A 13,376-nucleotide genomic window follows, 5' to 3' on the forward strand; every position below is an offset into this window, starting at 1 on the left:
GAGTAATGGTTGCTGAAACTGTAGCTTTGCCATCACAGAAATAAATTACATTTTAAGAAGTTATTTTAAGTTGTAATAATATTTCACAATTATTTTATCATTTTATTTTGAAAAAAATAAATGCAACCTTGTTGAGCCTTGGTTTTTTCCCCCAAAAACATAAGAATTCATAATAACCCCAAACTTTTCAATGGCAGTCTTCTTTAATTGTGCTAATAATAAAATTAATCCAAACATTATTTTTAAATTATTTTAATGTTATGGCATATAACAATAACCACTTTTTTCTAAATGAAAAACAAATATATATATATAATTTTTTTTTTTTTTTTTTTTATGGGCATCACATTATAATATACTAAAATATATGATATTCACTTTGATTAGATTCAGCAGTGTTTTTAAATGATTGTTTTTATTAGCTTTAGTGTTAATGATGGCAAAGGTCATTTAAATGTTAAAAAAAAGGGAGAAATGAGCATGAGCGATTAAAAATATTCAACATTGATTATTAGCTCTCTCTCTCTCTCTCTCTCTCTCTCTCTCTCTCTCTCTCTCTCTCTATATATATATATATATATATATATATATATATATATATATATATATATATATATATATATATATATATATATATATATATCAGCTAATAATAGAATATAGTACAAGTGAATTGTGAATCTTTAATTTAAATACTTTTAATATCGTTCCCATTTTTGGATTGGTGAGTGGCAGTGACCAATATCCTCCAGCTCTTGTGTGTGTGTGATCATTCATCAATTTTTTTTGTTAAGCACCTCAGAGTCTTGAGTGTGATTAACACTTGTGTGTCACCTGCTTGCGTTTTTAAATCCCTATACTTCAAATTATATCTGTGTGTATGTTGTCTGCAGAAAGCATTGGAAATGTCAAGAAGTGAATATGAGGCACTGCCAGGGTGGAAGCAAGTGAATGTGAAGAAAGCCAAAGGACTGTTTTAAAGGAACTGCTGATTGAGATTGAATCTGAAGTGGAGACCTTCTCATTCCTTTTGATCCAGGCAGGACAAACGCAAGTGAAGGTCTACCTGTGTCAAACCACACAGGGAGGTGAAAAGGGGCTGGATGAAGGAGAAAGACACTGATGGGCAGGGGTTTAGCAGCCTCTTGTAGCACATTTCTCTCCTATTTTCTCCCAGTTTTTTTTTTTAACAGTAAATTAGCAAGATTTTTTTTTCTTGTTGAATGTTTTGAGTCTTCCCTTTGTTCTGCAGTGCTGTGTTCACATAAAGCCAGTCACCGTCCAACATGCACAAGTCAGCCCTCATGCACTGCCCAGCTTTATATAAAGACCTAATACATGAAATTATCTAATTGTAAGAAAGCTCAAAAGAGCACTTTATGTAAGTACATTCATACCTACTCTCATAAATGGCCTCAAGATGTGTTTAAACCTTCCAGATAGATGCTTGAACTTGAGAACCCTATGTGTGTGTGTGTGTATGTATGTGTGTGCGCGTGCATGAGTGTTTGTGAATCCATACAATGTGTGTATCTCTTCAAAAAGGATTGAATGAAACTGTGGCAAAAGAGAAAATCTCTTTCTTTTCTGCGTTGTATAGTGCCTTGCCTTCATGTACAGTTTATATAAAGACAGATGCTAGTCTGCATTTTGAAAACATATTTGTGATATAAATAAATAAACACTGAATAATGTAGATAATGAAAATCTTGTCCGGTGCTTTGTTCCCAAATCAGTTTTGATTCCACATATTGAAATCAAACTCATAAAATCTGAGGTTTTAGCACTATGCATGTATGATTTAGATTTTGGTAATGTTTTGTTTGACATGCTCTGTCCCAATTTGCATACAATCAAATTAAATTATATTAAATGGTATTCGAAATTAGATTTAGTGTGCCCAAAATCGTAGTATGTTGAAATCACTGTCCTAAAGGTCCTAAGTTTCCTAAATGTAGTCATATAGTAGTGTTGTATCAGATTATTGAATCCATTTCAAAGATGATAAAAAATAAAATAAAAATCTATAAAAACATTGGACCAGCAGAGGGCGCTGTTGTTCCACAAGTGAAATTGATTAGTATTGCATCATCCCAGAATGTCTTATAATAAGAAACTGTAAAATATCTGAATATACATTTGCAGTATCTCGTTGTATCTTTTTTCTTCAACTTGCCATATTTCTCAATAAATCCATAATTCACAAAAATACAAAAATATATAAATTGCCTTTTAAATCTCCATAGCTATTGAATCTATTTATCTTTACTCTAACACAGTTCTTATTTCAGGAATATCCATAATTAAATGTCAAAAACTGGTTAAAAAAAAAACAAATGAGCACTGCCATAAGTCCACAAGAGCGCAATTAGGACACTTTGAACTTGTCGGCTCAAGTGGGATTTATAAGTCACATGATCCAATCAAAGTCAGGGCTAAAAATGTTGTATGCCAAGCAGCCGCTTCCTGTCTGTCTGACTGAGGATTGAGGAGATACCTACATCTCAGACAACTCGGATGCAAATGTGCAATTACTGTACGCTAACCATAGTGTACAATAGCCATTACTGCAATCCGTATGAACACATTTTAACATTAACATTCATATGCATGTTGGCAAATTGTACCGGTAAGTGACTTCAAATAGTAACTCGGAGGGAGTTTTTTTTTTATGATATGCATTCAATTACTAGTCCTTTCAGGTGCTCTATTCTCTGTTACAACTGACATAGCACCATATTTTAGAGACTAGCCACAGGGCCTATAATCCAGGATCTCTTAACAATACCCATGATCAGGGCAGACAAATCTGCTTTACCTGGAATGCAATAAACCTCCAGGCAAAGAATCTGATTGGCTGAATGGTAAAAGGTCACTGCGTCTGATTAGCTGGAATTTCTACACTGAATTTCCTATTGGTTGAAAAAAGATGTAGGGTGTGTGGTTGATGGGTAATAAATGACCTTGAGGAACCTATCGACCAAGGAGCTGTGGGAATGTAGTGTACTTTTATTTTCTCTGCCATGAATCTGCTTATTTTGTGTTGACCTGGAGGCCTCTGTCAAGATTAAATATCTGTGAGAAACTAGAAATCACTTGAGAGCATGAAACATGAGAAAAATTGAATTAAACTGTTAGACTAAAGGCCCATTGAGCTACAGAAAAGCACACATTTTTGTACAACTGAGAGCTCATTCAAATAATGAGAAAGAGCCTCTGAGTGGTGACCGCACAGAACACTCTTCCCGTCTTCTGCTGTGACAGTAAGTCAAGTGAATTTTAGTGCACTTGGTCAGTACGCAAGGAAGGAACCAAAGCCGATTCAAGTTATCTTGTTAGTATCATTGCCTCGGATAAACCGTTAAAACAATGTGAAGGGCCCTATAAAGCTCGCACAGTGCGGATGTTCTCAGCATTTCTGCGGTTAAAGGACATGTTCATTTTAGAAAATGAGCAAGAAAAGGGGAGGTTTTCGCAGTGAACTAAAGTGACACACTCTAAAACTGTAGTGCTTTTTATATGATTTATGCTCACATGCTATATACTATGAGCTAACGGCAAAAACTCACTTTCCAATACTAAAACTCCAAGGACTATGACCCTTTTTGGGATCCTCTTTCACTGATATGTAGCTATTTTTATGAAAAATACAAAATAAATACATTAATACTTTGTAAATAAAAAATATACAGTTAAAAACTGAAATTATAAAATTAGATAAAATAGATAATTAAACTAAGATATTATAAACAAAACATTCAATTTAAATAATTGGCTTTCATATTTCCTTTATAGTAAAACCTAAGTAATTTATTAAAAGGACAAAATCATTTAGTGTTAACTTTTATTGTATTTAATTAATTTATGCTATCAAAACAAATTTAAATAATTAAAATAAATGGACATTTATTTAGTGTTAACTTTTTTTTTCTTTTTTTACTAAACCTTTGAAAAAATTGCACAAATTAATTTGCTGTTAACTTTTATTTGCTAAATCTGTTGTTCAGTTATTGTTTACTTTTTTTACACTTTTGAATATGTATTACAACAAATCAATTTTGTGCTCATTTTTATTTATAATTTTATTTTATTGTTTTATTTTACACTTTTAAAATTTAACTACATTGAAAAATGTATTTATATATATATATATATATATATATATATATACATACATACACACACACACACACACACACACACACACATATAACAGCCCATTTACATGACATTTATTATTTTATGTAGGCCTATTATTTTGCTTTTTATTTTACACTTTATGAAAATTACAAATTAATTTAGTGGTAACTTTATTTAAAAAGATTTAATAATAAATGTAAATGTATTATTTTATTTTATTTTTAAATGCTTTTTAAATGTTTCCTTTTGACTACCTTGCTATCGGGCCACGTTGCTGCATGTGCAGGAGAACACCGGTAGGGGGCGCGCCGCTCAAACCTCTTTGTTGCACCCGCTAGTGTGTGTGTGAGTGTGTGTCCGTGTGCATGCATGTGAGTGTGTGTCTGTCCGTGTGACTCGTAATATGTGTCAAGAGAGTGAGGGGAGACTTCTCTATGTAGGTGACTGAAGCTAATGTGTTTAACACCAGAGGTCAGAAAGACAAAGGTCTATCGAAGTAACACGTTTTGATCTGAAACTCGCTTCACAACACCGGCACATATGCGAAAGTAGCGGATTTTGTGAATAAAACAAAGATTTGTTAAGCGAACTTCTGTCAAGAGGGGAAGGAATTAAGCCGGACACGTCAGAAGAGGATATTTCTTTTTGGAAATCGTAATATGAAAAAGGAGCGGGCCGAGATATTAGGTTTTGTCCCTCAGAAAGAGATCGTCTACAACAAACTTCTCCCGTACGCAGACAAACTAGACCGCGAGTCCAATGACATTTTGGCCCAAATTAAAGGGAACTTGGGTCGAGCTGTCCAGCTCCGTGAGTTATGGCCCGGAGTTTTACTTTGGACTCGGAAACTTTCCGCGTAAGTACATTAAAGACTCCAAAACTGATTTGCCTTGGGAATTGAGCCTGTTTTATTATTAAACAGCAGGGAGAGCTTAATGACTCGGGGAACGTTAGCTTGTAGCCGTTAGTTAGCAAGCTAAAAGCTAAGTGCTACCTGAGTCACTCAGCTGTGCTTCCTTGCTCATATGTAAACATCACACATCTATCTGCTAGTACTCCACGATTATCTTTCATAGTATCGAAAGTAATATTAAAGTTACTTCGGTCTGGTTCGTCAGCGAGGCTTCAGTCTGTAAAATGCAGGACTGTTGAAAGCTCATTTTAAAGCTAATCAGCTAACGGAGGCTAACATTAGTGCTGGATAAGCAGCTGCCACATGCATCATTGCAACTAGTGGTTTAGACTTAAAAATACATTTTACTTGAAGGAGACTGCTTAAATGTTTGTTTCATGCCTCTATGGGTTGCCTAATTAATTTCGATTTATTTTAATATGTTTCTTATTGGCACTCACTCAATTCAGTGTGAGTCATGATTATTTTGTTTTACCATAACAGACATTTGCACATGTATATTAGACCTTATTGATGGATATAAGGGGATATTATGCCATTCAAATATTTAAGTTCTTTAATGCATTATTTAATGACACTTAAAAAGTCTTACATAAGTTCATGCTGCATATAACAGGTTACTTAGTTGTGTTAAGTCTATCGCTAGTGGTTTTGATTGCTGTAGAATTTCCATAGAGTGTGTATCACACTAAATACATGACTGCATCTCTGCTTAAATGAGCAGTGTGTTTGCAAACTTCATTCCTCATCTGTTTGGCTTCTTACCTCATCATCAGATGAAATTCAAGGGATTTGTATTCGTAGTGTGCATGTTGTGTAGAAATGGATATAATATGTGATTCAGTAAGAGAGCGAGTTGTTTGAGCCAATTCAGTACATTTTTTTCCATTGTAATAATTGTAGCTCTGTGTGTGTGTCATTGTGAGTATTTAAAGGTGTGCATGTTTAAAGATATATGTGTGTTTAAAGGTGTGTGTGTGTTTACAGATGTGTGTTTGCCTTTACAGTATATACTGTGCTCTTCCATACTGTTTTCAAGGGTACTACAGTTTAATAGTTGCAGAGGAAACTCTGCCAAATAAATAAAAAAAAAAGACCCAAATGCGAATAAGTCTGAGCTTTTAACATTTAGTTAAATGTTTATAAAGACTCTCTTATATAACCAGAGTCACAGCTCTCTCCGTTTGTCTCATGATCACATGGCGGCCTTCACGCTTACATATTTAGTGATAAGCTCAAAAGTGCTCCTACACTTAACTGATGACCATGTGTTCTTCCCTCCAAAACTATATATACAGTTGAGGTCAAAAGTTTGCATACACTTTGCAGAATCATACAAAATGTATGTTATTTTGTTATTTAGTATTGACCTGAATAAAATATTTCACATTAAAGGTGTTTACATACATATAGAATTTATAAAAATGACCACGCTCAAATGTGTGCATACATTGACTCTTAATACTGTTGTTACCTGAATGATCGACAGCAGTTTTTTTTTAAAAGTGATAGTTGGTCATGAGTTCCTTGTTTGTCCTGTAAACTGTACTTAATACTAAGAACTAAATAAAGTAACTAAATAAAGTCACATGCATTTTGCATAAATGCATAATTAGCCTAACATTTAGCCTATTCTTCAAGATGTATGTGAACTTTTGTATATCAACTATATATATATATATATTATTCATCCACCAAGGCTTCCCGAATAGTCACTGTATTATTATTGTATTGTTTTAAATATTATTGTATTATAATACTACTTGTTATTTTGGGGTGGTGCTCACTTTCATATTTGGTGGTTTATTATTGCTTTGTGTTTATTTAACCGTAAACTTAAAATCAATGAAAATTTTGTTTTAGAAATAGTGTGCAATCTGTAGACTTACAGACTACACAAGTTTTGGTTTAGTTAATCATGCTGTTTCTCTCCTGCTCTTACCACTCTGGCATGATCTCTGCACTTTTATAGGTACCTTCGGGTGTACGGGAGAAAGTTCAGCAAGGAGGACCATGTGCTCTTCATCAAGCTTCTGTACGAGCTGGTCACCATCCCCAAGCTGGACATCAGTATGATGCAGAGCTTTGCACGACTCCTCATCAACCTACTGAAGTATGCAGAAGTGTCCCCATCAAGCACACATTTGAGAATTACACAGAAATTTTTTTTTAGATGATTCAAATGTTTATTTACATGAATGAATGATTAAATGTTGAATTTCTTTTGTTAATTGCATATAAAAATCTAAATATCAAAACAAAGTAATTCAGAGTTTTGTCATTTTATGAGAATATGTTATTTCTATATAATTGAATAAAAGGCCTTTGCTTTGATAAATGCATTATTATCATTATTAATGATAATATATAATTATAACTTAGTGAATTCCTAATGTTTCTGAGCATTTTTTTTTTTGTAACATACAGGAAGAAAGAATTGCTGTCCCAGGATGACTTGGAATTGCCTTGGAGGCCTTTGTACGATCTCTATGAGAGTATCCTGTACTCAAAAACTGAGCATCTCGGTCTTAACTGGTTCCCAAAGTAGGCCTCTTACTCTTTTAATCTTTCTACCTATCGCTACTGTAGTCTCGCTGGTTTGCTGTGAACTATGGAAACAAGTCCAAACAAAATCTTTCATGTGACTGGATACAATGTTTTTTAATACCATGGTACCTGAAAATGCCATCATTCACAAAGTTTTTTTTTTAAAGCTCTAGGCCATGTTTATAGTTAGTTATACATTATTGAAACCCATTCAATAGAATTCCATCCCAAAATCAGCACAGAAAATATAAAATGAAGTCTTAAGTTTCTTAGTGGGCCTGTTCATGACACATTTGCAGAGATGTAAAGTGTTTCTGTCTGGTGAACACACATATGACGTATGATTAAATGTACAGGGCAAAGTGAGGTTTAAAGGAGTAAAAACTTTGTCAGTGCCAAGATTGGTTCATAGAAAAGAAGGACCCTGACGAGCTGCCTAAGATTTAGCAAATTGCTTTATCTTGTTTTATTTTTGTCTTCCCAGTTCCCACATTTCAGGCCGTTTAACTGGGCACTGCAGACTCTTGTAACACAAACAATCCAATTAAACACACCATGTATTCTCAGAAGAATCTATTAAACACTTACAACTGTGAGATTGATGTTATTGCTATGTCTAGCATTGGCTGATGCATTTTTCCTTTTCTCACATTCAGTTATCGAGCAGAAGCCTCAACTAAACAAAAAATGCTTAGTATTGTGCGCAAGCGGTAAGCACAGCCCATGTTTTACATGTTGCACTGTACCTTTCCAAGAGCAAAAAAACATACATTTATTTGCATGTGTCCACAATGAAAAGCAAATCAACAATCTAAATGAAAATCCCATCACAGCTTACACCTGCATTTGTATTTATAATCTTTGTTTCTGTAGTAGCCTGGTCGTATCCACTTAATAACATGCTTCATAAACACGTTAGGAAATGGTGCTCCTTTTAACGTTTCTAATATTTCATCTTTGTCTGTCAAACACAACTCCTGGATGCTCAGAGGGGTCAGTCAGCTCTCATATTTAGGCTAAGATCTCGCCTGACAAACTAAAACAGCACATTGATAAAAAAGTTGTTGTAAATAACTGTTCTGCAGCACACCTCCTCCAGGAATGGGACAGACTCACCGCTGTGACTTCATTCTCTTTATCTAAGAATTTGATTGTTCTTACAGGTGGGCAAGGGGTTTATATTAAAATAAGTTACTAATCAAAGCTGTGTTTTCCAAAAGCATCATAAGCCTATAGAGTGCAATCATTTTCTCCATAGGGAAAGAATTAAATGCAGACCAACTATGAGTTTCCGAACTATGAATTTCTCAGAAAAAAATATATATGTTTGGGTTCCACAGGAGCAGCATTCATGCAGATTTAGAATGACGTGAGGGTGAGAAAATTGTGGTTGAATTTTAATTTTAAAGTGGACTATCCCTTTAAGCTCACAGCACTTTTGGAAAACACAGTGTAGTCTGTTGTCAGTCCTGTTTCTTTTAGGTCAGGCTGTGTATGTGGGTCGGATCACTTTGACTCACTGATTTAGAGGGCAAGGTCACCCAACTTTTAACCAATTTTCCCCTTGGGTTCTGGTATCATTGTGTTCTATTTAAGGTAATCTTGCCCAAACTGAGAGAGTGCTGAATGTGGAAGGTGTTTATTTACACTTATACCAAGAGGAAGATCAACAGCTGCAGTGTCTTGCTAAGTTTCTCTGGGGTGTATTTTTAGAACTGGGGATGTACAAGACAACACATTGTAATTATTAACTAGTCATTGGGTTATCTGAACAACTAGTTGATAGGCCTGTCTTAAAGAGATATTCCCCCAAAAATGAAATCCCACCAAGTCATTGCAAACCTGTATGACTGATTTCTGCAGAACACAAAAGGTTCGTAAATAGAATTTTTATTTTTGGATGTACTTTTCTTTTAAGTAAGCCTTGAAAGATCAGGATCAGTAGACCCCAGTCAGATGTGTTTTAAGGGGCTTAACTTAGTGTTCTTGCATAAAAAAACTAGCTGGATTGACCACATTAGAATGGAACAGAATGCAGGTTGAATAAATCATAACTTCACACAATATGTAAAAAATGGTGCAGAAAAGTTAAAATAGCACAGAATGATTTATAAAGCCCTTCAATAGCATTATTTGATAGGAATCTAATAAATGGTTTGGTGAATATACATTTTATAGTAAATCACTGTCATAGTCCTAAAAAAAAAATATTAAAAAAATTCCTTGTGAGCACCACAGCCAAAAATGTAAAATTCTTTCATTCATTACTCACCCTCATGTCATTCCAAAACCGGAAGACCTTCATTCATTTTTGGAGCACAAATTAAGATGTTTTTGGTGAAATCCAAGAGCTTTCTGACCCTGCATAGACAGCAATTCAACTGACACGTTCAAACCCAGAAATGTAATAAAGACATTGTTAAAATAGTCCATGTGACATCAGTGGTTCCACCTTAATTAGATGAAGATATGAGAATACTTATTGTGCACAAAAGTATTTTTGTAGCTCCATAAAATTATGGTTGAACCACAGATGTCACATGGACTGTTTCAGTGATGTCCTTACTACCTTTTTGGGCCTTGATCGTATCAGTTGCATCAAAGATATATTAATTTGGATTACAGAGATGAATGAAGGTCTTACGAGTTTGGAAATATCAGGATGAGTAATTAATGACTAAAGAGCCCTCCCTTTAATTCTAAAATCCTTATCAAATAGTTCAACTCTATTAACAACATTTAGTAGCCTAATTGCAGTGTGACTGTATTCAGCATTTTGGAGCTCAGTTATAAAAAGGACCTGAGGAGAACCTGATAACCTGGCATGATGCAATCATGTGCCCAGACTCTGGTGTTGGGAAACTGTCATTCAACTTTCACAAAACGCACTGTAGTTGGGTTTCTGCTTTGCATGTGGTCTAATCGCATCTATTTGCTTCAACCTCAAATGAGCCTAGTCTTTCAAACTATAGTAACTTCCTTTCTCTGTCTATTCCCTCTTCCTCCCTCTAGCTCAGTGGAGAATGTGTTGAAGACCGTAGTCAAGAGCTGCAGACTGTAAGTGCTTTCATCCTTCGTCATTCACTAATGTGCCTATAAATGCAAGACCCCTTCCACAAATAAATGCACATTGTGTTAATCAGCTTTTAGTTGTGCTTTTGAAAGAATCATGTAATCAGGCCGTTGTTCGACAAGCCCACAGCTTTCACACTGAGCCGATTACAGCTCTCTTATCACATTATACTGTTGACCATTTCATTCACATAACATCCCCATTTCATCATTTTGCAAGAGCTCACATGACAAATAAACATCCATGGATCTTAGGAAATGACATGTGATTTGGTTCTCACAATGTTTGTGTGTATGTGCTTAGATATTTCCCTGAGTCAGCCACACAGGAGATGCTTGATGAGTGGCGGCCATTACTGTGCCCGTTTGATGTCACTATGCAGAAGGCCATTGGTTACTTTGAGCTCTTCTTGCCCACCATCATGCCCCCAGAACAGCATCACAAAGGCTTCAAGTAAGACTCTCTTATGCAATTTAGTAATGAAATAAGAGGATTGCAATCTAAAATGAATGACTCAATATTCATAAAGTGCAACCAATAACTGAGTCAGTGTAATAGGAGGATTTGTGCATGTTTTAGGTTATGGTTTGATGAACTGATGGATCTCTGGGTTTCAGTGCAAAACCTGCCTGCTTGGGAGGGTGTAAGTACTTCTCATTCATGATTTAATTTGTTAAAGTGCTAAATATTATGTCACCATTGGCTCTCTATCCTCTGACAACTCTTTTTTTTTTCTTCTTTTTTCTCTTACAGAATTTAGTGAATCTTTTTGCACGTCTGGCTAATAACAACATTGGCTATGTGAACTGGGATCCGTACATTCCCAAGGTATTTCCCTGTTTATAATTGCTACTGTTAAAAATTTTGTTATGTGTTTGATGTCTCTTACTAAGGCTGCATTTATTTGATGAAAAATACAGTAAAACAGTAATGTTGTGAATTATTATTATTATTATTATTATAATTTAAAGTAGCTTATATATATATATATATATATATATATATATATATATATATATATATATATTCAAAAATATTATTTACTCTCTAGTCTTCAGTGTCACTTGATCCTTCAGAAATCATTCTAATATACTGATTTGGTGCTTAATGAAACATTTATTATCAATGTTGAAAACAGTTGTGGAAATTGATGTATAATTTTTTTGATCAATAGTAAGTTCAAGAACAGCATTTATTTGAAATCCATCCTGGATGAAAGTACCAAATTATTTCCAAAAAAGCTTAGTGACCCCAGACTTTTGAACCATAGTGTAGATGATGATGTAAAGACATCAGAGCATGTTATCAGAGCATTTAATACTGATACTTTGTTGTCTTCCTTCAGATCTTTACCAGGATTCTGCGTAGCTTCAATCTCCCAGTTGGCACCAGCCAAATGGTCATTCCCAGATACTTAACCAACTCCTATGAAATCGGTCACGTGGTCCTCTGGATTTCCTCCATGCTTGTAATTTCATGAATCACACTCCTGCTATTATAGGTTAGTAATTAAAGGGTGCATTTATTTACAGATCTTTATGATTTTTTTTTTCAGGGTGGCCCACAGAACCAGGTCCAGAAACAGCTGAATGGGCTCTTCAGTAGTATAGCATCTTTCTATCACCCTTCCAACAATGGGCGCTGGCTGGTAAGATGTTCCCTATTAGGATAAACATCCAGAACAGTATGCTTCAGTGCGCAATCTTGTCCCCTTTAAAGTCCAGCACATTCTGGAGCTGTCTGCGGTTTGTGTGTTGTCAGCTGAGCTTTATGTTTGCATTCAAAAGGAAGATATGCAGTGACAGATGGTCCTCTGACATAATGAGGTCACTCCACATTCCAACTACTGAAAAATCACTAACAACTTTCCAGTTACTGACCACTGGAATTATGCTAGACATGCATGCTTTTCCTGCACTCGTGACACAGTAGAGTACCATACAGTATCATAAGGGTAGTTTGCAGATGTAATTATTTAACTCAGTACTGCAACAAAGACCAAATGTTATTAAAAAGGGTTGAGTATCACTAAGTCTTTATTCCTTTGTGCTACTTTACCATTCAAATGTGGTGATGCACCTAAATTACATTTTTACAGAATCACTAGTGAAGACTGGAACAGAAAATAAAGTTTGAATAATACATATGATTAATGGAACTTGGTATAATGTTTAGGGTGTTAGTTAGGTGATCATTTAAACCAGTCTTATTAAAGTTCTTCAGCAACAAGCAACCTCTCAATATCTCAGCCAGCTCAGTTTTTGCATATTGCTACAACCCGAATTCCGGAAAAGTTGGGACGTTTTTTTAAATTTTAATAAAATGAAAACTAAAGGAATTTCAAATCACATGAGCCAACATTTTATTCACAATAGAACATAGATAACGTAGCAAATGTTTAAACTGAGAAATTTTACACTTTTATCCACTTAATTAGCTCATTTAAAATTTAATGCCTGCTACAGGTCTCAAAAAAGTTGGCACGGGGGCAACAAATGGCTAAAAAAGCAAGCAGTTTTGAAAAGATTCAGCTGGGAGAACATCTAGTGATTAAGTTAATTGATATCAGGTCTGTAACATGATTAGCTATAAAAGCTTTGTCTTAGAGAAGCAGAGTCTCTCAGAAGTAAAGATGGGCAGAGGCTCTCCAATCTGTGAAAGACTGCGTAAAAAAATTGTGGAAAACTTTAAAAACAATGTTCC

General features: G+C 34.8%; 2 protein-coding genes and 1 long non-coding RNA gene across 11 annotated transcripts in view; all 3 read left to right on the forward strand.

Moving 5' to 3' along the window:
* Positions 1–1,707, forward strand: part of LOC132122226 (supervillin-like) — a 72,182-nt gene extending 70,475 nt beyond the window's left edge. For all 8 annotated transcript variants that reach the window (XM_059532225.1, XM_059532226.1, XM_059532222.1 and 5 more), the window contains one exon: positions 894–1,707. In XM_059532225.1, the coding sequence (XP_059388208.1) occupies positions 894–980 (87 nt within the window). In that variant the 3' untranslated portion in view covers positions 981–1,707. The remainder of the gene's footprint in view (positions 1–893) is intronic.
* Positions 1,708–4,475: 2,768 nt separating this feature from the next.
* The window catches only part of LOC132122227 (proteasome activator complex subunit 4B-like), a 29,224-nt gene continuing 20,323 nt past the window's right edge, over positions 4,476–13,376 (forward strand). Inside the window, exons 1-10 of one of the 2 annotated variants that reach the window (XM_059532231.1) lie at positions 4,476–4,996; positions 7,026–7,166; positions 7,481–7,597; positions 8,257–8,310; positions 10,613–10,657; positions 10,977–11,126; positions 11,253–11,316; positions 11,427–11,501; positions 12,019–12,141; positions 12,229–12,321. In XM_059532231.1, coding sequence (XP_059388214.1) covers positions 4,800–4,996; positions 7,026–7,166; positions 7,481–7,597; positions 8,257–8,310; positions 10,613–10,657; positions 10,977–11,126; positions 11,253–11,316; positions 11,427–11,501; positions 12,019–12,141; positions 12,229–12,321 — 1,059 coding nt within the window. In that variant the 5' untranslated portion in view covers positions 4,476–4,799. The remainder of the gene's footprint in view (positions 4,997–7,025; positions 7,167–7,480; positions 7,598–8,256; positions 8,311–10,612; positions 10,658–10,976; positions 11,127–11,252; positions 11,317–11,426; positions 11,502–12,018; positions 12,142–12,228; positions 12,322–13,376) is intronic. The other variant, XM_059532232.1, reaches the window with a different exon arrangement.
* Positions 7,605–8,196, forward strand: LOC132122230 (uncharacterized). Its single transcript, XR_009426351.1, has 2 exons — positions 7,605–7,785; positions 7,819–8,196. It is a non-coding gene; the product is annotated as an uncharacterized LOC132122230 (long non-coding RNA).

This window comes from Carassius carassius, chromosome 40 (assembly GCF_963082965.1).
Source record: "Carassius carassius chromosome 40, fCarCar2.1, whole genome shotgun sequence".
NCBI classification, from domain to species: domain Eukaryota; kingdom Metazoa; phylum Chordata; class Actinopteri; order Cypriniformes; family Cyprinidae; genus Carassius; species Carassius carassius.